This window comes from Dermochelys coriacea, chromosome 2, assembly GCF_009764565.3.
Source record: "Dermochelys coriacea isolate rDerCor1 chromosome 2, rDerCor1.pri.v4, whole genome shotgun sequence".
Lineage (NCBI taxonomy): Eukaryota > Metazoa > Chordata > Testudines > Dermochelyidae > Dermochelys > Dermochelys coriacea.
This window is the reverse complement of record NC_050069.1, coordinates 176,007,725-176,032,582: the sequence shown is the minus strand read 5'-3', so window position 1 is coordinate 176,032,582 and position 24,858 is coordinate 176,007,725. Positions and strand designations below refer to the sequence as shown.

Here is a 24,858-nt window from a genome sequence, read left to right as displayed (position 1 = left end):
TCTCCTTTTGTCTTATGTAACTCTGTTTTAGTTCTAATAAAGCCCTACTTCCCGGAGTCCAGATTGTGGACTCATAAGGAGGCTGCACAAGACACCACAGCGCCCGTTGCTGTTCTTGGAAGACTATTCTGCAGTTTAAAAGGACACTCAAGTTAAATTGCTCTTCTGTCAATTTTCTTATTTCAAATAATACAAGTGACTGACGAAAAGTACAGGAAAATTCTGCTTGTTTGAGAGGGCTGTCAGTGTAGCTTGTTTCCTGTGTTGTGTGGGGTTCTCACGGAGCAGCACCAAGAGCAAAGCATTGTTTTTAAAAAATAGAATGATATATTGAAAACACACAGGGGCAGGGGAACCCAGAACAACTTAAAAAAACCACACTAAAGTTGTTCATTCTTGTGCTTTCTTTTAGAAGCAGGATTACAAAAGCTACCTCATTTACTATCATGATTTTGATTCTGTGCTGACAATCTCTCAGACCTTCAAAGCTGTGTATGGTGGTGATGTCTATACATAATTACTTCACAATCTTAGAGTTGCCTCTCCATGTACAGTGATTGTACAGCCTCAATTTCACCATTAGACCTAGTGGCTGATAATCACATCTGAATGAAAGATTGTGGCTTGAATGGGAAGGTAGTATGGTACAAGAACAGGTTTCTGTTTAAATGCCCTCTCTCCAAGGATCCCTTGCACAACGTCAGTCACCTCACAAACCGTACAGCAGAATCACACTAAGATTTTGCTTGTCTGAAATAGGCATCTGTAATAGTTTGTATCATTCCTTTGTATATACTACTGGGTGTGCATCACTTCTCTTTTCCATTTGCAACAGTATTCTTCAGATAGTGTGTTCAGCACTATGAGAAAATTGTCGCTTATGTATGTTAGAGAACTTTACAATACAGTACTTACAAATGTTACTGACCTAGGGATTAATAAATACATAATTATTAAAAAAAACTCCCACTCTGATAGTGTCTGCTAAGCCTAGAAATATTTAGCTACTCTATTTCGGACCATTATTTCAGAACTGTATTGAATTACAAAAATCCCTGAAGTTGTAGGGTGAAATTCACTGGAAAAAGTCAAGTTCAAAATATGAAGGGTTGGTGAATTGTGTATAAAATGCATTTAAGACACATCAGTGTATAACGTCATAGATATATTGGATCAGACCTAACCTCCACCTAGTTCAGTATCCTATCTCCAATAGTAGCTCATAGCAGATGCTTCAGAAAAAGCTATAGCTAAATGAATGACAATTTGCCCCCTACATTAGCTCTAATCCTGATTGCTAATAATTAGATTGGTTTAAACCCTGAGGTTTAATTGACTTTCCAGAATTTGTTAGCAATAATAATCGTGCTCACACACTGTATACATATCCATCCCTTTTTGAACCTTATTAAGTTCTTCGTCTCAATGAATTTGTGTGGCTATGAGTTCTACAGTCCAACTATGCATTGGGGGTAGAAGGGAAGTACTTCCTTTTCTGTTTTGAAGTTGACACTTTTTCACTGCATTTACTATTCCTGTGTGGTAAGACTGATGCAGCCACACACCAAAGTAACATTTTGATCATGTTCTATTTCTATAAGATGCTACTCAAGAGGAAAAGAAAACTATAAGGAGGTTAAATAATAAATTACTAGAAGAAACAATGAGGATTTTATGATAGGTAATAAACAAAATGAAGCTCCATAATCATTTACTTACTACAGTTTACCCTAGTAAAATGGGGGGAGGGATAACTTTTATTCCTTTTAAAGGAATGCTTCCCTGCAGGTTTGGGAAACCATGCTGGTAACGAGTCAATTGTTTGCTTGTTTGAGATGCTGTGATTATAGCAGGTTTGGTCATCCTGCCTTTTGGTCTTTGCACCTTTGACCCTCCCATGCCCCAGTGATTTGCTCCAGGAATGCTGTCTCAGCACTCTAGCTACAACCTTTCACAAGAGACACCTGCATCCCTCTTCTGACAACAGCTTTAGATTACAGCTCCCCTCAAATTCACTATGTTTAACCTAGCAGGTCTGACTAACATCCTGCCCCCAATCTTTGCTCTCTCTCCAAAGGCTAGGACCAGTGTATACCAGCAGTTATAAGTGACCAAACAGCTTTTTCAAAGCAGAGTACATTTATTTAAGGGCAAAAGCACACACAGAAAACACAAAACAATAAAAGCTTTTCAACATACCAGAAGTTGTTTTTCTTCCGGGGGGGGAGGTTGGCAGGTTCAAGTCCTTCCAATGCTTCAGCAGGGTTGGCCTTCCTTGGACAAAAGGTCATGTCTGTTTGTTGAATCAAAATGATTGCCCCTGTGTCAGGTTAAACTCAGCCTTTTATACCCAAAGCCCTTTTGTCTTCTTGGGTCTATGGTTCCTGCCTGAATCAGGAGCTGTTTACGATGCCAGGGACGCCAGTAATTATCCACTATTTTTTATTCCTAGAGGAGCTGTGGTAACTCTCCCCCATGGAGTAGAATTAGAAAACAAGGCCTAGCCCCCAACAATCCATAATATTAATACAATAGTTCCCAAAGATACTGCATGTTGACTGCAAAATCTTTCACAGTATGAACAGAAGTTTTTCTTGTGTGGATTATTTTATTGCAGTTTTCCTGACAAGTAGGTTAAGTAGTTCCTTAGGGGGGAGCATCTGTCTGCTTTGTGAGCTAGTGCTGGCACAATGTAAGAAACCCTACTAACTGTTGGGACATCTACTTAGTGGCTTGCTTCTGTCTAGCAAATCTCCAGGTGAAACTAAATTGGCATACAACAACTGCTTTGATATTTAAACAAAGCTGATTTGTTTCACTCATAATAAATTAAATAGGGAAAAAAGCAGTTTGCTGACAGAGATTTATAAGGAAGAAGCTGAATTAAGATTTTGAAAAACAGCCTGATTCTCTCGTCTGACCTCCAGTGCAAAGTGGGTGTAAACATGTTGCCAGAGCACTTTGCACAGATGAAAAGGACTACTGAAAAGGTACAAAGTGGTGCAGCACTGGACTCCAACTGGTGATGGCAGTTTGAGGAGGCGATGAAGAACAGAAGAGTCATAACTAGCTTACGAGTGATATTAATATTGTGCCTTAGACCTAACCTGTGACTGGCACCTCATTATACAAACAGTAAGAGGCAGTCCTTGCCTTGAAGAGCATATAAGATAAAGAGCCAAGCGACAAAGGGTGGAAAACAGCAGGATTAGCCCCATTTAACACATGGGGAACTAAGTCAGATATTAAGTGACTTGCTCCATATCACACAGGAAGTCTGTGGCAAAATTTGGAATTGAACACAGATCTCCTGCATTTCAGTCTCATGTCTTAGCTACAAGAATGCCCTTCCTCTTTGAGAGATGTGGGCCTGAAAAGGCACCCATGTTATATTACTTAGCATTTCTATGGTGCTATATGTGATCAAAGTACTGTATAGATATTAACTCATTACAACACTGTAACCCACTAACCTGCCTCTGTCCTATGATAACATTCAAAAACCAGTCGGAGAACACTTCAATCTCTCCGGTCACTCGATTACAGACCTGAGGGTGGCTATCCTTCAACAAAAAAACTTCAAAAACAGACTCCAACGAGAGACTGCTGAATGGGAATTAATTTGCAAACTGGATACAATTAATTTAGGCTTGAATAGAGACTGGGAATGGATGAGTCATTACACAAAGTAAAACTATTTCCCCATGTTATTTCTCCCCCCCACCCCACCGTTCCTCAGATATTCTTGTTAAGTGCTGGAAATAGCCTACCTTGCTTGTCACCATGAAAGGTTTTCCTCCCTCTCCCCCCCTCCCCCCGCTGCTGGTGATGGCTCATCTTAAGTGATCACTCTCCTTACAGTGTATATGATAAAACCCATGGTTTCATGTTTTCTCAGTGAGTATATAAATCTCACCTCTGTATTTTCCATCAAATGCATCCGATGAAGTGAGCTGTAGCTCATGAAAGCTTATGCTCAAATAAATTTGTTAGTGTCTAAAGTGCCACAAGTACTCCTTTTCTTTTTGCGAATACAGACTAACACGGCTGCTACTCTGACACCTGTCCTATGATTGCAGACATTAATTGCCCCCTTCATCTTAAATGAAGGGGGCAATTAATGTCCCGCCTAGCGGGGGGAGGGATAGCTCAGTGGCTTGAGCATTGGCCTGCTAAACATAGGGTTGTGAGTTCAATCCTTGAGGGGGCCATTTAGGGATCCAGGGCAAAAATTGGGGATTGGTCCTGCTTTGAGCAGGGGGTTAGACTAGATGACCTCCTGAGGTCCCTTCCAACCCTGATATTCTATGAAAAATGGTCTCTTGCAACAAGCTATTCCTTAGGCTTAACAATCTGTTCCACCTTGTATTTAGCTATGACAAGCTGATTATCTTTCCCAGACCTGAAGAGCTCTGTTAGCTCAAAAGCTTGTCTCTCTCACCAACAGAAGTTGGTCCAATAAAAGATAGTACTTCACCTATCTAATTTTTCAAATCCTGAGGCCAGCACGGCTACAACAACACTGCAAATATTAACTAGACAATCATCCATGTCCTAATCAAGCAAACAAATATGGATATAAATATTTTATCATCCTAGCAAATTATATTTACAAAGAGACCATAAATATTAATACAATTGCTTCTAAATGAAGATCATCTTGCCTTGATCCTCAGGCTGTTTGTCTTGCTACCTCCCTCCTGCAAGAGTTATAGATTCTCTACTATGGAAGTTAGTAAGATCCTGCACTGGCATGAGGAAAAAACCCCTAAAGAATAAACCCATCTTAGTAGAACTGATGGGAAAGGGAGTCTAGCATTTTGCAAGACAGTGTAAGATGAGGAGTTGGTTATTTCTGAACTGTACGGGTGGCAAAGAGCAAATTTTATTTTACCGGACTAGTGATTTTGTTGCTTCTAAATGTACTGTTAAAAGACTGGGTTAGAAATAAAAACTAGTCGGTGGCAAAGGATTGGATTAGGTTAGCAATTGCCAACACAATATAGTTACGATGCATGAATTATTTAACAAAATGAAGTAGCAAACCTAGGATTTCTGCTTCAGATTCTCTTACTTCACGCTAAGGAAAGCCCAAAGGAGGGGGTGTCATGCAGGAGCCTTTACTGAGGTTATCTTGTCTTTTAGCAGCTGCTAGTTGTTTCAAGTCTTTTCCCAGTTCTTTTAGCTTCCTCCTAATGCACCAGTGTCCCTCTCTAAATTAGCAGCTGTGGGATGAGCTGTGCCTAATGGAAGCCATATGTAGGAATTAACTGATTGGATAAGAAGTCAGGTTCCTTCCCCCCTCCCCCAGTACATGCAGGGGAGAGGAAGCTACTGCTATGACCCTATTCTACCTCTTTCAAGATCAGCAGGTATGCAAGTTTATGTATATTGATAGGTTTGTAATAGGGGAAAAAACAAAAGTAGGGCTTTTAAATGTAACTGAGACACAGCCCAGTTTGTTCCCAGCTGTTACACTGCAGTTACTTGCCAGTACTTACAGTGTCCCCAAGGCAATCTTTATTCCCTGGCTTTTAAAAAAATGATTTAGAGGAAATTGGGGGTGTAAAGGAATAATACATAAGGCATGGGCTGTTGGACAGCCCTTAAATGAACATATATTCATTTATCAGACAAGATGGAGGGACCATTCAAATTAAAGGGATGTATTACCAGAATCTTACAGGGAAATAAAGGGAACTTAGTTTGTTTTAGGGAATCACGATTCCTAGAAGCAAAGGTGGTAAAAATTCCTAGTTTGTCCTCAAAATCTGTGTGAGAGCCCTTCCTCCAGGATCCTGGATAACAGGGTGGAACCCAGGCACCATGGTGTTAACCCATTCTGATCCAAGAACAAATAATGGCTCTCCAGAGACCGTTGTGAAGCTACAGCTGGAACATAGTGTACAGCTTGTCACCTTCTTTAAAAAGAGAATTTAAAGGCAATGGGATGATCACAGTAAAGATCTAAAGTACTTAAGCCTGGGATTTTCAAAGGGGCCTGCGGAAGTTCATTGACCAACTCTCAGTGATTTAACTTCCTAAGGCTCCTCTTGAAAATTCCAGCATGAATGAGCAGAGAATGGTGATGGAAAAGAGTGGAACTGGTCTGTGTATAAGTACAGGATATAATATGAAGTTATACATGGAAATAGAGAGGAACAGTGTAGAATGGGGTTCAGATTGGAGTTTGGTTCCTAAACCATTTCATTCTAAGATGACTTCAGTACCCCTTGTATCTGTGGCTATGAAAGGGTCAATTGACAGAAAGAGAGGCTGGCTCAACTGTTTCAAATTGCAATATGACCTTTGGATGGCAATATTTAAATTCTCACATAGCTCTTCAGAGTTTAGACTAGGAGAGATTGTTTTGACTCATTCGCTATCACCACTAGTCCTACTGCATGTCTCAGAAGTGCCTGTCTTTTCTTTCCTTCTATTCCTGCACCCTGAGGTGCAGAGGATATCCATCAGTTTCTGCTATTTATCTTGGTCTTGTGCTGGTCTGTTCAGGCTTCTCAGTGTCATGCTGATGAATTTAGCTTCTTTCACTACTGTTTTATGTAATGTTTCTTTAGGTTACCTCTCTTGCCACTTGGTATCCATGTTATCACTTAATGTGGAAGTCAAACTGATGGCATCCTTAAAGCACATCCTAAATGAGTCCATCCTTTTGCCACATTTGATGCTTTAAGTTGGTGTGTTCTGCTTAGAATTTCTAATGCTGTAGTCAACTTTAACAGATTCTGAACATCTTCTGTAGGCATTTACTTTGGAATAAGTTGAACTTCTTATCAATTGCTGTTGCAGATTTCCATGTCTCTACTCCAAAGAGTAGGACAGATGTGATGCCAGTATTAAAAAAAAAAAAAAAGTGTATTTTTTTTTATCTGCGCTGATCATGCTACTTTTCCAAATCTTTTCAAATTTATGAAAGTTGTTTGCTGCATTTGATATTTGTTGCTTGGTATCTACCATGGTGTCACTATCATTGCACATCTCGCTCCCCAGATAAGTAAAATGACTGATTGACTTCTGGTGTTTCTCGGTCTACTTTGATGGTGGTTTTTGAAACACTGATAGCCATATATTTTGCCTGTAGTCTGCCTTATTTACTAAATGACCTATAGGAGTGCAAATATTTTTTTAAAAAATTGCAGGTCATATTTCATTTTTAGTAAATCATATAATAGTGATTTCTCTCTCCAATTTAAGTCTTGTTGTCTTTCCTTGTAAAGATAGTTCAGTGAAGGTTTGGCTACTGACTCCCTTCTCCGAAAAAAGGGAAAACCACCTATTATTTGGTTTATCTGAAAATCTGTCTAGTTGCCTAGATTTAGAAAGCAAATCAGCTGTCTACATTTGAGGTTCATAATCATAAAGAAATGCAATTTACCAGCAAGAGTCCTTTTTAAAAAAATAAATCATAGCAGCACATACAAAATATAACAATACTCTGGAACAGTAACAATATTGTAAAATCTTTTTATTTTGGGTTTCTACCATACATACAAATAAAAAAGAATGAAATTAACAATACCAACACTAAGCTCAGTGCTAGAGAAATAATTGGACTGTAAGATTGTGCACTTAACTGAAATTGTCCATTTGTGACAATACTGTATATACACAGTAATATGCAACCAATCAATAAATCCTCAAGTGACAGGATGTGCAAAGCAGCTGTCTTTGTTTTTCACCCCTCCTGTGTGTTGGTGCTCTCCACACACGAATGGTACACTGGAATATTCTGACCATCCCTGAGTTGCAAGGTGACATCCCGGAGATGCCAACTGTTACAAACCAAAAGAGCATTTGACTTTAATTGACCAATTTCATATTGTGGTGATGTCAAGTATAAAAACACTAGGCAGCAAGAACGAAATCATTTAATGTAATTAAATGTGCTTAAAAAAGGTTTGCAGATATAAACCTCTAAAAGACTCTTTCCTTGATGGCTTAACGGACCAAGAAACTACATATCATGGTTCTGCAACACCAATAAAACTCTGACGGTGTGGTGGCGTGTGAGTATTTTTTTTTTTTTTAAATAACTTCACCTCTCTTTTTTCCTTCTACAGTCAGCCACTTCTGCCTATCAAGACTGCAACTAGGTAGTCCTTCGCTAATCTCTGGTATTGGATCTAGATCACATTGCTAAAGAACTATCCTAGTTAGGGAAGCTTTTGACATCACATTGTTACTGAATGTGATTGTTGATACAAGTATAGAAGCCCATAGGAGGAGGAAAGTATGCAAAGAGAATAAAATGACTCATGTAGAGGGAGAGAGAGCTGTACTTCTGGGATACGCAAAGGTGCACCCTCTGCTCTTCAAAGTTCTGCTCTAAGCCCCCTTTCTGAGAGGACTATCAGTGTTCATCTGCCAGCCACGAAGAACTTTTTCCTCCTCCTTCAAGTATTAGTCCCTATGGGTGCTCCACTGCAGGAAGCGCATCCACCTGTGCGCTCTCGACTGGAGAATGCAAAGCCGTATCCGTGGACCTGCACCAAGCAGAACCTCATGCCTCCATTGGCCTAACTGTGCCCATTGAAGTAGCAGGCTGGCCAGAATACAAGAATTCCACTTTGTGAAAAATGTGTGAGGTTTCAGAATGTTTCCATTATGATGCAGAACAGAACAAAAAGACCTGTCAAAATTTTGACAGAGAGGGGAAAAAAACCCAGAATAGCCAGGAGGTTAGAGCACTCATCTGGGATGAATCAGGAAGATCAGGGACTTGAACCTGGGTCTTTCACATCCATGCAAGTGCCCTAACCTTTGGGCCACTGGCTATAGGGGATTGTTCACTCTCTCTGGCTTTGATCAGAAATTTGATCCTAGGGCTAAGAAACCTTTCTGATGAAAACTAGGATAACAGTAAATTAGGTAAACAGATAACATTTCCGCAAACAGTTTTGGTTTCAATCCATCAGCATTTTCTGAAAAAACATTCTGTCAAAGTTTCTGAGCAGCTCTAGTCAGCAGTAGCCATTAACTTAAGTGAGAGTAGCGTCAGTCCAATGCTGATAACTTTTGAAAATCCCACACATACTGTAATACAATTAGGTTGCTGCACCTCTGTATTATGAATCTATAGTCTGGTCACTCCAGATCAAATCTGCAAATATTCCTATTTTCAAAAGTGACTTAAGCTCTTAAGCGTCTGTCATTTTTTTAAAATAGCACTTAGGAATCTAAGTCACTTTTGAAAATTTGACCTTAAGTGTCTTGTCATTGCTGTTTCTCTTTCTAGATTCTTTACCGTAAAGGCTTGTCTGCACATTATCAAGACCCATGTCAGGTAACTCAAATATAATATAACTATTCCCAACAATGGCTATGCTGTTGTATTTTATGGAGCAGATGAGATCTGTGTTTGAATCATTGTGATCTGGTTCAAGGACACATTCATGTCTCCTCTATTACAAAATGGAACTGTGTCAGGAACCAACTACATTGCTACCATTTGCTTTGCACAAAGGGGCACAAATGTGGCCGAATACTTGTGTGATCAGGTTTTACTGGCATGAATGTTTCTGGGAAATATATTTTAAGTTTGCACATGGGTATGTTTGGAGAGTGAATTTTAAATTTATCTATCTTAGGACTTGTCAAGACTAACAGTTAGCATATGGCAAACTGGAGTGTAAATGTCTGGTGCAGCAGCATGCCACACACTGTCGGTGTGGACTCCGCTACTGCACCCTAAAAGTTCCCTAGATCAAAGTGCAGAATGAGGGTCCATGTGGACTGTTAGTGTGCTGTAGATTTACCCTCCAGCTTGCTGCACACTAACTGTTTAGATAAGCCCTTAGGTACTTGTATACAGTGGTGAGCTGGAGCCGGTTCGCTAGAACCGGTTGTTAAATTTAGAAGGCCTTTTAGCACTGGTTGTTCCGCGAGGGACAGCCGCTTCTAAAAGGGCTTCTAAATTTAACCGGCCAGAAGTGGTGCCTTAGGCGCTGACTCCACGGGGGCTCCAGCCCTGGAGCACCCAAGGGGAAAATCTGGTGGGTGCAGAGCACCCCCCGGCAGCTCCCCGCTTCTCCCTGCCCCAGCTCACCTCCGCTCTGCCTCCTTCTCTGAACACGCCGCCCCCCCCGCTTCTCCCTGCCCCACCCCCGGCTCACCTCCGCTCCGCCTCCTCCCCTGACTGTGCCATCCCCCCCGCTTCTCCCTGCCCCAGCTCACCTCCGCTCTGCCTCCTTCTCTGAACACGCCGCCCCCCCCCCGCTTCTCCCTGCCCCACCCCCGGCTCACCTCCGCTCCGCCTCCTCCCCTGACTGTGCCATCCCCCCCGCTTCTCCCTGCCCCTCCCCTGGCCCCCCTCCGCTCTGCCTCCTTCTCTGAACACGCCGCCCCCCCCCCCGCTTCTCCCTGCCCCACCCCCGGCCCCAGCTCACCTCTGCTTTGCCTCCTCCCCTGACCGCGCCGCCCCGCCCTGCTTCTCCGCCCCCACAGGCTTCCTGCGAATGAACTGTTTGCGTGGGAAGCTGGGGCGGGCTGAGAAGCAGGTGGCGGCTTCCGGCTCAGGCCCAGGAAGGCGGAGGTGAGCGAGGGGGGGCTACGAGGACAGCCGTCCACGCCGTAGTAGGTAACCGGGGGGGTCGCAGAGGAACCGCTCCCCGCCCCAGCTCACCTCCGCCACCCTCGGCCTGAGCAGGAAGCCGCCACCTGCTTCTCAGCCCTCCCCAGATTCCCGCCAAACAGCTGATTTGCGGAAAGCCAGGGGTGGGGGGGCGGGGAAGCAGAGTGGGGCAGCGCGTTCAGGGGAGGAGGTGGAGCGGAGGTGAGGTGCGCTGGGGCCGGGCACAGGGCAGGGAGCTGCCGGTGGGTGCTCTGCACCCACCAAATTTTCCCAGTGGGTGCTCCAGCCCTGGAACACCCATGGAGTCGGCACCTAAGGCTCCACTTTTGATGTGATCAGTGAGGGGAGCAGCCGTTTCCCCTGCTCCCCCCCCAGCTACATTCCCCCGCCCCTAGGAGCCAGAGGGACCTGTCGGATGCTTCCTGGGAGCTGCCCCAGGTAAGCACCTGCGGGACTCCCCACCTTGCCCCCCGGCAGGTCCCTCTGGCTCTTAGGGGTGGGGTAGGCACCCACTACAGTGGCCCATGAGACCCTCCTGCCCACTTCAGGGGGCAGTCAGGGGTGGATGGGGCAGGGGTCCTGGGGGGGGCATCAAGGAACGCGGGAGGTTGGATGGGGCAGGGGTTCCGGGGGTGGGCCACGACCCCCTCGTGGGGTGAGGAGGGAACCGGTTGTTAAGATTTTGGCAGCTCATCACTGCTTATATGGCCCCATTCACCTAGTATCCGATACGCAAGTACTATTATCTCCTTTTTACAGATGGGGAACTGAGGCACACGGGCTAAGTGACCTATTCAAAGTCCATGGCAGAGCAGAGATTTGAGCCCAGGACTCCCAAGTGCTAGGCTAGTACACTAACCACTGAATTTTAAATTTGGGTTTCACAAGAATTTTCAACTACTCTTGGTAAGTCTTATCTAGTCATGTAACTGAGACAATCCCACATTGCCAGGTGCAGCTAAGCAAAACTGCTTTGATTTTGGAGATCTAACCACAAGACACAAGGAAAACCGAACTAACAAATGTTTTCTACTGACCTGCAAGGACAAATAAATGCGGAAATTGTAGACTGTTCAGAAATTCTTCAATCAGCAACAGAGATCAAACTTGCTGAATAAATTATTGGTTCCTAATTATATTCTTGGTTCTAGAAATCTGATTGGCCTTGAGAAAGAGGGGTCGAGGTTTAATACTGAAAGCCCCACATCCATAATGTAGACTAGTATATTGGAGTAGAAGGAAATTTCTATTTCAGCCCAATTCAGCCTTTCTTTGAACAAAGAGAGACCATACTAACCAGGTCCTTGAAGAAAATGACACAACCCTTAGCTCACCTCAGTGGGTACGTCTGTGCTGCCCCTGGGATGGAGCCTCCTAGCCCTGCTAAATATACGCCCGGTAGCCAGGGCTCAAGCTACTGCGCTAAAAATAGCACAGTGGATCTTGCCACTCAGGTGGCAGCTCTGGCTCTCAAACCCACTTGCCCGTCTGGGTCTGAGCTCAGGCGGCGAACCCGCGTCTCTGCAAGATCCGCAGTGCCCACAGGACTGTTTTTAGCGCACTCACTTGAGCTCCACTAGTGCAAATCTGTTTACCAGTGCTGGAAGGCTCACTCCCAGCTGCAGCGTAGACATACCCGTCACGGCATTGCTCTCTTCTGAGAAGAGAAGAAGATATCATAGGCCTGTGATAAAATAACTAAGGACAACCAGTGTTCAACCCGGTGCCCAACTCTCTTTGCATTTTCTCTCTGTGTGAAGAGGAAGAAGGGGATAAATTAGACTCAGTGGGCCAGTTATGCACTCCAGTATACTGGGTTACAGTTAACAGAGGACAGTTTTCAGCCCAAAGGTCTCGGTCTAATGTCCTCATACTTTTGTATTCTTTGGATAAGAAATGTAAATTATTGAATAGATATTGTGAACACAATATTTCATAAGCCCGTCAAAGGCAGATTTCTTCCTTATTTCCATAATCTCAGCCATTTTGATGACTATAAACCAAAAATCTGGCCCTGCTGCCCCTGATTCTTCTCCTTCCCCGAACACCCCACAGAGTACCCTTTTATTCATACTTACCAGTTAAGGGAGAGGTCTCTTACTGAATTGGTATGGAGATATCCAGCTGATTTCGTTCCAGATACTGGTATCTTTAACTGCAGATATAAAAGTTAGTTAAACACTTTTTTTCAATGACTGATGTTAGTGAAATGAATGTTTTATTCCTTTCTTAGTCAATAAGATAAAACTGAATCACTCCCAAAATTTTAACATAGATACGTCAGCTTTTGTTACTTTTGAGAGTTTAAACTTTTTTAATGGGGTGTGAGTGTATTAATTTTGTCATACACAAATCGGTGTTAAAAGAATGTTCTGTTATGACTGCAACCATATAAAGAAAGTCACTTACTCTGAAATATTTGAGCTAACACCCTTTCTTTGCAAAGCGCTAGGAGATCCAGGGATGACAAGTATTACATAAGAGTTATTATAAGAAATACAGGCACGAAGGCTGGGATATTGAAAGCTACACTCCATTAAATTAAAGGGAATTGGGTATTAAAACCCTGCAGCAGCTTTAAAAATTCTACCATTAAAATACTGTAACTTAATAAATTAGGCTACAGCTGCAGTATTGCATTTCTGCTAAAACATGCAGCATGGCTGAAGAAAATAAATATGCTTTGTCTATTCTTGATAGACCATCACAAATGACAACTCCAAGCCTTCTCAAGCAGGTCTAGCTGGCAGGAGTTGGCCATGCTCTGCAGGTGGTACAATAGCCCCTGGACCATGCAAGACTCTCTCTGTCATGCTGTAGCAACCTACTCAAGCTGATGAAGGATCGATTATTCACTGGTTTCATATCTCCAGTGAAATAATGCTCACCATTATAGAGGGCACTGAGTGAAATGGTGGATAAGAAAGCAGTTGGTTGGTCAGAGGAATGAAATGTGACTTCATCCTTAGTCATTTAAATCTTTGTAACATTCTTAAAGGTGACTTACAAAGGAAAGAATGAATTGGAGATTGCTGGATTCCCCTCTTCTGATCTATGTAAACAAAGCTTGATGGTTTTTGTCTATGCTTTTTATATTGGAAATTCAGATCTTGCCTGGAAGACTCTAAGGGCAACTGGAGAACTAGGATATTCATAACATTACAGATATCATGCAAGTGGATCCTGATTTAATTGAAAAGGAAAGGTAATTTTATTCAGTCTGTTTAGAACTTGCTGCTTTTTATTTTCTTGGTTAACACCTTTAACTCAAATGCCCTACAGCCAGCTGGAAGAAGATATTTGTCAAAGATTCAACACCCTGTGCTCCTTTCATTAATGACTTTGAAAACTCTCACAACATATCTGAAACCTCTAGAAAAAGCAGAGAAGACCAGACTAAATTCGCTTACTACTTTTTTTTTTAAAGCCACTGGCTTTCTTCACCAGAGGTTCTCAACCACAGGTACACGAAGGTCTTCTAGGGGGTACATGAACTCATTTAGAGATTTGCCTAGTTTTACAACTGACTGCATAAAAAGCACTAGTGAGCACAAACTAAAATTTCATACAGACAATGACTTGTTTATACTGTTCTATATCCTACACACTGAAATGTTTATATTCCAGTTGATTTATTTTATAATTATATGGTAAAAATGAGAAAGTAAGCAATTTTTCAGTAATTGTGTGCTGTGACACTTTTTTGTATTTTTATGTCTGATTTTGTAAGCAAGTAGTTTTTAAATGAGGAGAAACTTGGAGGTACGCAAGACAAATCGGACTCCTGAAAGGGATACAATGGTTTGAAAAGATGGAGAGCCACTGATCTACACTGATACAAAGCCAGAGTGCAGACACGGCATAAAAAGTGATCTTTATCAGTCTGGCTTCACTCTGCTTCCAACTAGTGTAAGCTGTGATGGTGCTAGTCATACTTTACAGTTGTGCAACACATCCACACCAGGACTAACATTTTCAAAGTCACCCTCAGTGACTTATGTACATAAGCTACATTGAAAGTCAATTGGTCTTGGATGCCTAAGTAACATAAGAACTTTTGAAAATTGTATTCTCTGGCTTTTTAGTGGCATAGCTATCCAGTAGCTAAAAACCCAAAGGTAGGCAAGGCCTTATGTAAAAATAAAAAACAAGCAGAAAAAAAATCCTTTTGGGTGGGGATGGTGAACCCTTTATACATCATAAAGAAGCATCAGTGGGTGCACACTCCATTTATTTTCCTGTAAGAAACTACTTAGCACAATATGAAGGAGTAATTCTTGCTATTTCCTCCTCTACCATATTTCACATCAAGAGACTTAGATGCCTTTGAAAGTCTCACCCTAATGAGCACTCATCTATGGGGCCTGTGCACCTAATTCACTTAGTTGCCTTTGAAAAATCTCCCCCTCACTCTCCTCCCCAGCATTACTATACACTTAAAATCCATCTTTCACAGCCATGTTTCACTGGCAGGCAGGCTCCCTGCTCTTACCTGTGCTCTGGCCATGTCAACGCAATTACTCTTGTCTGTCAGTCTGATGCTGTGAACTTTAAGAGGGGGAGCCCCCAGTGCCTCCAAGGCTGCAGGGTCATTCTTAAGCTGCTCAATAGCCAGCTGATAATATTGTGTCCTGGCAAAATTTTCTAGATCAAAGAAAGAGAGCGTTGTGGAAATAAGTCACTATGGAGTTGAAAAAACAAATAAAAGGAGACCTAAGGGGGGAGTAAGATACTTTTTTTTTTTTTAAACCAACTTCTGTTGGTGAAAGACATGCGCTTTTGAGCTATAACTTGAAGAAGAGCTCTGTGTAGCTCGAAAGCTCGTCTTTCACCAACAGAAGTTGGTTTAATGAAAGATATTACCTCACCCACCTTGTCTCTCCCAAATCGGACCAACAAAGCTACAACAATATTGCAAATAAAAGAAATGACACACACACATTCTATATTATTATACATACACCCACAGAAACCCCTCTAAAAAAAGAATTCAACCCTATAAATAGTAATAACCAGCCATGAGATACCAGATATGATTCCTAAATCTGAGACTTTTACATTTGTGGATTGCCAAAAACAGAATCCCAGGTCTGCACTACCACCTTTCTCAGTGGTGACAGCAAACCGTTCTAAATGTGGGGAAAACTACTATTGACTAAAAATGATCCCAACCCCTAAATCAGAAACATTGCAGCAGAAGGAAAGTGCTAATCTGTAGCAAATGTAGGTGAAATAGGCCCTGGATTTAAGACCTTTCAAATGTCCTGTACATATAAGAGTGGCATTATGGGCAAGTTTCCATGTTTTTCTGACACTTGTAGAGCAGTAGGAGGTGCACTCAACATTCTGAATGGATTCTAAACTTTATAGGGAATTCTGGAAAACATGTAGGAACTGAGAGAACTTCTTACATTGCTCTAGGATGGCAGTAGCAGCTACTACTACAGAAACTTTGTTTTAGGATTAAGCAAGGTTTACGCAAAAGTCCCGAAAGCTAAAACACAAGTGGAGGAAACATTAATTTTAAAAGGGTATAATAAAACATATACAGTTGTCACCATCAAAGTCAATGTGCTCCCAGCTACTACTTGACAGTATGTGAAGTATCACAGCAAGGAAATATAGAGAAATAGTGTGGCAGCTGAGGTGATAACTGGAAAATATTCTTTCCAATGGTGACCAATGTATTAAAATAGAACTGTTGGGGAGAGGGAGGAACTAGTGGCCCTTCTGTGCATGCTGAGAGTAGGATTTTCAGATGTTCTCAGCACTGGCCTAGATTCACTCTCACTGACCTCAGTGAGAAGAGGGTTAGGCTAACACGGAATACTTTTGAAAATCCCATCCTGAATATCTAGTTCCCACCTTAGATTTAAAACAGAGGACTCCAGTCTTTTGTTTGTCCACCTCTTTATATTGCTCTGGGAGAGCAACGAGGTTGGAGGCTGTCCCCAGTTGACAAAGAAGACAAATTAAAATATGTCTAGCCCAAGTTCTCCCATAGCCACTAATGAGGGCAGCAGCTGGCCATTTCCTGAGGGAGGAAAGTCTCTTAGAGCCATGGATAGGAGTCAGCCAGGCTGCTTTCAAAACTTTGGGGCCATCCCCAGCATAGAAACAGACTCTGAATCGGGAAGCTGCAGCCAGTCCCCCTTCACCCTGCTTCTCAGCTGTGCACAGTAGACAGTGGTATCTCATGAATATCTTGCCTGAAGTATTAACATAAAATGCCTAACTGTGTGTGAACTTGTATATCTATAGCATGAATCCAGAGCAGGGGTTTCTAAAGGGCACAACAGTTGGCTATAAAGATGACTGTTTATCTCCTCACAGAGAGCCTGAAATTGGAGCTCAGTAGTTTGTAGTTACAAGAAACTTCCCGATTATTGTGTGTCTGAAACTATTTCAGCATGACACAAAACTTAAATGGTGGAGCAGTGGAAGTCCGGTTGGGTTGTTTTCTCCCTGGCACTGTCTTCGGAGCTTTGACAAAGCAAAGAGAATCTTTGTAGAAAAGGTCCAGAACAGGAACAGTTATACATAGCAGATATATAAGGAAATGATGTAAACCACTGGGTACAGCAAAGAGAGAAGTCAGAGGATCCTAGAGTCCAATGCTACTCAGCTATTCAATGTACAACATGAAGGAAGCCCCAGAACTTCCTTGCACTTCAGTCATCTTGGCTGTACACATAAAGATGAGGAAGGGAAACCAGAACTTCATTGAATCCACATGATTGGCATTGGTGCTTAGTTCTCCTGGGTTAACAAGCCTTTATGGTTAGAGATATGAAACTGTATTAGCTTGTGAGTCAAAGTGGCAACTTCTGTTTCTGTTTGATGCTAATGAAGAGTGTAACTTCATTAAAGGTTGTACTTTAGTGATTAAAAGCCCAGCTGGCTTGTAATCAAAATATCAGAAACAGTATGTGGCTATCAATATCACACCAATACAATGGTCCTTAATAGGCTATGCATATTTCATTTGAACATTGCACCAGACAATGGTTTTAATGATTATCAATAGCCACATAAATTAATTGGATTGTTCAGCTAAATGATTTGGGAAACTAAGGAGGAGTTTTCACTCACTCTGCTAATGAAAGTAAATCTATTTCAAAAGATGTTAAGAGAAAATGCTAATATCCCTGTTAAATCCAGCATCTCTATTTTAAAACATGTCAGACTTCTCAATCTGCCTGAGTTGCAATTCAGAACTCAAGTGCATGAGTTGTCTGAAATACAAGATGGCTTTCCAACGTTGTCCGATTTGCTGTTAAAATATGTCAAATGAAGGGAAGGTTTCACAACTACTGAGGGCTTCATAAAGGGGTTTGGCCACCCCTTCCTGCAAACATCCTCAGATGCAAGGCTAGGCAAAAAGCAATATAAATTGATAGTAACTACAGTAGAACCTCAGAGTTATGAACCCCAGAGTTATGAATGGACCAGTCAACTAAGCACGTCATTTGGAACTAGAGTACACAATCAGGTAGCAGCAAAGACCAAAAAAGGCAAACACAGTATAGTATTGTGTTAAACGTAAACTACTTAAAGGAAAGTTTAAAAAAAAAATCTCACATGGTAAGGTAACTGTTTCTGTGCTTGTTTCATTTAAATTAAGATTGATTAAAAGCAGCATTTTTCTTCTGCACAGTAAAGTTTCAAAGCTGTATTAAGTCAATCTTCAGTTGTAAACTTTTGAAAGAACCATAATCTTTTGTTCAAAGTTACAAACATTTCAGAGTTACAAACAACCTCCATTCCTGAGGTGTTCAAAACTCTGAGGTTCTACTGTACAAGGGGAAAGCATAAGACCCAGAGGACTAGAGCAGTCAAATAAGTGGAAACCAAAAGCCAGTAGCTTCTGGACTACTAAATGTCTGGAAGTCACTAAAAAAGAAAATCAATTGCTTGAACTAATAATGTTAATAATTCTCAGCCAATTAAATGTAGCAAGTAGATCAGTCTCTAACCTAACTGACAGCATCATCTCTCTAGGCTTCCTTCTAAGGCTCCAATCCTGCAACATGCTAAGCACTCTTAACGGCTGTTGACTGTTTTCAACAGACGTTGATGCTCAGGACCTCACAAGATCCATTTTGAGGGAACGGCACCATAAACTGGATGTATTACAATTCTAACAGGTTCACATATCCCTATTTAAGTGGTGGTCTCCTGCCCTTTCCCCCACTTTTCCCAACAATGACCATTTTTAAAATTTAATTAAGAATAGAAACTTTCATCTGATTTTAAATAAATTCTTTTGAGACTAAAGTAACCATGCTTCAGAGAGAATTAGTATTGGAATTAAAGCCAAGGCTACAAAATGAGGGACATTGCATTGGCAGGTGTGATTAATAAAATCTTTTAAGCTCTGCTGCTCTTCCCTCCCATCCATGTTTATCAGAATCTGAACTATTCTTATTTGTCAACTGTACAAAGGGGAATGATGTGGAGAGGGCAGAAATAAGGTTGCTAATAGCAACAGGACTTACTTTGCATAAGATAATACATCACAGCACATCCCCCACCACTTAATAGCCCCAGATAAATAGCCATTTGCTGTAGTTTTCTTAAAGAGGCTGGCATTTTTCCCCCTAGGAAAAGAAAAAAAGAGAGAGACACACACATTTATTGTATGAGGAAAACTAAGAGATTGGTTTGGATTTTTTTGCCAAAGTTCTTTCAATATCCCAGAAAAATAAGCCTGAATGAAATCACTGCATGTAGCAATCAAGCGCTCTCTGGGGCCCTGCAATGCATCCAGAGGAAATCTGTGATGAGAACGGAGCAAACTGGGCACCTAAGCAGGACAGAATATGTTTATTCACTTCCTTTTGCGATGCCACCACTTCACTAATTGCCAAGAAGAAAATGACCTCCCTGGTGTGGCTGATGGCCAGAAACACAGCATATTGTTCTCACGGCTTACCATACATACTCAGTAACACAGTGCAAGTATTCAGGCTTGAGGGGCCAGATTTATCCCTAGTGTAACTCCACTAAAGTAAATATGCTTGCACCTGACTCAGTTTGGCCAGAAATCTTAAGCTACAGAGCCAAGCCACAGCACTGCCAGTAAATATAACGTTGCTGAGTTTGTTGGGGGGGTTTTTAAGCCACTGGTAAACAGGAAGATTCTTGCAATCCTATTCTTCTCTAATCCTTTTCCTTTACCAACCTGCACATTTGATGAGGTCATGGTTGTTGTATCTGTCTGAATGACACAGCAGAGTGACAACCTCCTAAAGAGTCAACCTAGTAGTTCTCTGGCTTGGCTACCGAAGAGTATTGCTAAACCATATGTCCAGGAGAATCCTATCGAACACTCTTCCCCAAGTCATTCCTTCAGCACAGGATGGACCATAAACAAGCATCTGAATAGCTGTTTCCTAAAGTGTTTCCATCACAAAAACGGGATAATGGACTGTTGGGGAGGGAACAGTCTGAACCTCATTTCAAATGTCACGCAAACTTGTTGACTGAAGCGTGTAAATTTCTGGAGTTAGTATGGATGTTACTACTGGATGCTATGATAAGTTATAAAATTAGTGGTCTTAAAGGTTTCAAGCCCAAACTTTTGCCCTGCTGAAACTGTGCAAATGGACTGCTTGGCTAAAGCTGTTTAATGAAGCATAGCACAAAGCCAATTACAGAAATATGATTGAGGCAAAGACGCTTAATACATCTTATGAAAATTGTCAGCATATCTCCCAAGAATGCATTAGTTAGACCTTGCTTCACCTGAGGAACCACAGTTTAAGGGGGTGGAGTGACAAATAAAGGAACTCTTTCCCATACTGGTACGAGCTAGTGTGTGACATCTGCATGATGTCTGGTACGTTCCGTGTCCTGCCTCAGAGATTGATTATTTGCCTGAATTTCCCTATCCTATCCCCTCAAATTTTCTAGCTGAGGGAAAGGAGGAATTTAATAATTAACCCAGATATCACTTTTGTCTATTGCCTAATGTGCATAAACAACTTGTAACTGTGTATTGTTACATTGTACCAGAGCATTTTAAAGTTGTCTTTGTCAATTAGATCACTATGTTGAAGAGTAATTTCTTATGTGGAAGAACTGTCCTGAAATCAGAACACTACATATTACTTTGGTAGCCACAGAACTCTACAAGTCCTCCTATAATATAAATCTTCAGAAGGCAAGTATTATTAAGTAGGCAAGTATGCTCACCATTTTACAGATGATGCAACTGAGGCAGAAAGATCATATAACTTGAAGTCCCCATAAGAAACCAGTTTCAGAGCTGAGAACAGTCCCCAGGTCTGCACTCAGACCATTAGAGCATACCAGCAATCCCAGCCTCTCCATCCTCCAACCTTGCCTATCCCACCTTTCCCATGCAGGCTGTTGCTGACTCATTCGAAGAGACAAAGGATTTTTGTTGTTTTTGACTCCCCTCTCCAACTCTTGTCCCCTTCCCCTATCACTGCCTCCCTTCTCTAGCTCCTCTGCCTGCACAAGTGACCCCCCCTCTCTTCTTCCTGACCTATATTTTCCCTAGTCTTGCTCGCTTTTCCCCTCAACCTCTCATGCTACTCAAGTACCTCATAGAGAATGGAGATAATAAAATTCTTCTTGTTGAGAAGTGGTAATAGAGGATTTACAAGGGTGTACTCTTCTGAAAGGAAAAGTAGAACTTCTCCCAAATATACTTCTTAATGCAATTTTCTGCAAGAAATACCTCATGGTGTATGTTTGTGTAAATCACATTTCTTATTATGGCCGACTTGGTGTGCTGCCCAGTTGTTCCAATCAGCCTATTAGGATGTTTGCTCAACCAGACATACAATAAAGCTGTAAACTGGCCAATGCTACCACTATTTTAGCAAAAAAAAAATCTGTCTTTGATCTGGAAAGCTGATCATTGTGTAACATGCTGTGACCTGAGGCATTTGTTATGTTCCTTTCAAAACCGTAGCCTCGAACTGCCAGGAATAATTTTCTTCTTGCAGTGAAATTCAAGGTAATAGTATACAAATGTCTGTGCCTAGTGGGCACTGTTGATAGCTTGCTGAGGAAAACAGAAAGACACTGATATCTAGCACCAGTAAGCATCATAGGTAATTCACATCAATCTTGCATAAACCTAACAAAGAGCTGTAGTCAAAGGATCTGCTACTTGCAACCAAAATGTCTGTGGTTTATTAGGCAACACAGTCTGATCAATCCTCAAACAAGTGTTATGGGGAGGGAGAGAGAGAGAGAGGCATCCATGTCAACTAATGGGATACTTATTTTATAACACCTGCTATAATGTTCACCCTTCTTTACACCCAGTGGATCTGGTTATACATCTCTGCTAGGTCGCAGTCTACACAAACACTAACATTTCCCTTTGGTGAACTTCGAGGAAGCAAGAGGCTCAACTGCTTAAATATCACTAATGATTTAAAAGATGAGATTCACAAATGCCATTTGGCAAGAGTGAATTATGAACTCAATAGTTACTGCAGGCCTCAATCACACCATCTATCTGAGGAATTTATATTCTCCCCATTTCCCCCCCCATCAGCAGAGTGTCTGAACACTTCACCATCTTTAATGGATTTATCCTCACACCACCTCTCTAAGGTAAGGAAGTGCTACTTCCCCCACTTTAGACATGGGAAACTGAGGCATGGAGACTTGGCCATGTCGCACAGGACCTATGGCAGAGCGGAGTTTCCCAAATACTAGCCTAGCATCCTAACCCATCCTCCCACACACATCTTGTCTGTTGTGATGATATATCCCTGGGACAGTAAGTTACAGTAGGAGATTCAAAAGGCCAAAGCTAGCCAGTTTTTTTTTTTTACTTCTGGGGGAATTCTGCACTGCTGCACGGGCGCAGAATTCTTTGCTTCCCTACAGAAAAATGACTTCTGAGGGGAAGGAAAGGGAAATCGCAAAAGTAGTTAGTTGCCCCTCCCCAGCAGCCTGGAGCAGCTGGCAGAGATGTAAATCAGCATTGAGGGGGTAGGGGGTTCACATGTGGGGAGATGACAATCACTGCCAGGGAGTGGGACTGAGCGGGCATGTGTCAGAGAGTGAATGAAAGAGACTCTTGCTCGCTATTGCAGCACACCCAGTGTGGAGGGGCAGGGCTTTGAGATGTTTGAAGGTAGGAGGAGGCAGGCTCTGTCCCTTCAGGCAGAGCATAATGTAGCAGCCTGTCTGCTTAGTTGTTCCCATTCTTAGTGAATTCCCCCAGGAGCATAAAACACATTGTAAATGTTTTAAGGTTCCTTTACATTGCCAGAGTGGCGTAAAGGTTCATAATTGTAAATGACAGTATGGCTTTATAAACTCTGAGTTTGGTACCCCAACCCTCCCTTGCTTTTCAGTTGCCTATGATGTAATACTGAGCTAATGGCTGCATATATTTGTTGACTAACAACTAGAAATAAAGGATCAGACCTAGCTCCATTACCCACATCCACTTTGTCTAACAGTATTTCCTCCAATGCTACCCACTCCCATTCTCCATCCATTGTGCTGTAGTTTAAATAAATTACCAAAATAATTAAAATTGGCGTGATTATATTATTTTGGCAAATAAAATATGCAGAATTTTGCAATAATGTGTGCAGAATTTTTAATTTTTTTTGGCCCAGAATTCTCCCAGGAGAATCTTTTTAAGCATATTTTAACAATAAGTCTCCAAAGAGCTGAAAAGAGAATTCTGATCTCTCACTTCCTCGGGCAGCACCACAATTCAATCAGCTACTATCTACGCTATAAGTGTATTAGATAGTAAGTTTCTTGTCGTGTTGTCAGCTGATGGATGGTGCGATCAAGGCATGCACATACAATAAGGCTTTTGGAGAGAACTTTTCAATAGCAATTCAGGAACTTGTTTGTTGGGAAAACTACATCCTGCTGTGCCCCTGTTCTGTGGTAAGGGTGCAAGTTTCCATGAAATTTTATTATTTCACTCACCAGGGGTTAATTTCCTTTCCCTAATCAGGATGACTACCTGTGAACTTTCGGGATAAAAGATCCCATCAGAACATTTTACAGCCTTAACCAAGCAACAACTGGTGACTTTTTAAGTGTGAGAAATAGGATTTTGGGTTCCTGAATATGTATTAAGATATGAATATTAACAAAAACCAATCATCAGGATTGTCATGCTAGTTCTGCTATCTGGTTTTTTGCTAAGATTAATGAGGGGTATGGAGGGAATCGTGCTTTGTGGAAAGTAGCAAACAACTTGGGAAACCTGTGGTCTGTAAAGGTATCTCGGAAAGAGAGAGAATGTACATGTCATTCACAGCACAGGGAGTAACAGTAACAAGTCGGAAACAATGAGTTTCTGAGAATCTAAGCCGGCCCTATAAGCACAGCAACCTGAGGTTAGGATATTGGCAATGAGTATTTCTACTTCACTGTTACCGGCCATTTTCTATAAAAATGTCTTCACGCCTAGGGTAAGAATCTGTTAGACCACTAAAGGGCATGTGAGTCAGCTTGTGAAAAACAAATGCAGATTTCTTCACAATTGCTATTGAAAAGCACAAGTTCCAAGAAGACGGACACAAAAGGAGGAAGTGACCTACTTAGCAGGAAGAATCTTTAATTTTAATATCAAGAGGAAAGCTACGTTGAGATTCATGCACATGAAAGAATACCGAATAGGCAGTTATCAAAAGAATGTTCTCACCGGAGAACCAGTCTGAAAGCACAGCCTCCTAATTGCTGGGCAACTTTATTTCACACAATAAAAATGTAATGTAAAGATCCAGGCCCAAGAGATGGTGGTGGTTAGGGTTCAGTTTGAAGCTGAGACAAACTCAGGTTTGGAGTTCTATAGCACTGAAATATAATAAGCCCAGAGTGGTGACAATTGCACAAGTTCATTTCAGCTCTCTCAAAAGGTGGAATTCTCTCAGAAGTAGCTGTTCCCATGAGACTTTGGCTTGTTTTGAATCTGAGCTGGAGGACTTTTAGAGAGAAAGATGGTTGGCTTCAGGGAGTTCCTGACGCTTGATTTAGATTTTAGACTCTGATATATATGCACCTCTCTGATTATTTATTTAAGACCTTATCTTTCTATCCTCCACAGGTACGGTAGAGAGTAGCAGTGAAACAAAGGGCACTTTCACCAGGTGGTATGTGTGTATATAACATCTTATTTGTACATGTCTCAGATTACAATCACTGAAGTGACAAAACTCAGAATCTTAATTCTTTGGGGGCAGGGGCTATCTTTTTGCAGTATGTTTATACAGTTACTTGCACAGTAGAGCTCTGATCCATGA

The 24,858-nt window shown here is 41.7% G+C and overlaps 1 protein-coding gene and 1 long non-coding RNA gene across 16 annotated transcripts in view; one reads left to right on the top strand and one right to left on the bottom strand.

Moving 5' to 3' along the window:
- The window catches only part of LOC119851123 (cytochrome c oxidase assembly factor 1 homolog), a 134,532-nt gene that overhangs the window by 50,951 nt on the left and 58,723 nt on the right, over positions 1–24,858 (bottom strand). For 9 of the 15 annotated variants that reach the window (XR_006279182.1, XR_006279188.1, XR_006279183.1 and 6 more), the window contains 4 exons: positions 19,090–19,191; positions 15,084–15,235; positions 12,670–12,746; positions 2,200–2,274 (listed from right to left, as the gene is read on the bottom strand). Coding sequence is in view for 5 of the 15 variants with exons in the window: in XM_043508688.1 (XP_043364623.1) it covers positions 7,697–7,793; positions 12,670–12,746; positions 15,084–15,235; positions 19,090–19,191 (428 nt within the window). In the remaining 10 variants the exon portion in view is untranslated. Of the gene's footprint in view, positions 1–2,199; positions 2,275–7,465; positions 7,794–12,669; positions 12,747–15,083; positions 15,236–19,089; positions 19,192–24,858 lie in introns of those variants that run through there. The other 6 variants (XM_043508688.1, XM_043508691.1, XM_038390408.2 and 3 more) reach the window with 3 other exon arrangements.
- On the top strand, positions 4,838–12,090 carry LOC119851124. Its single transcript, XR_005291148.2, has 3 exons — positions 4,838–5,372; positions 9,257–9,304; positions 11,351–12,090. It is a non-coding gene; the product is annotated as an uncharacterized LOC119851124 (long non-coding RNA).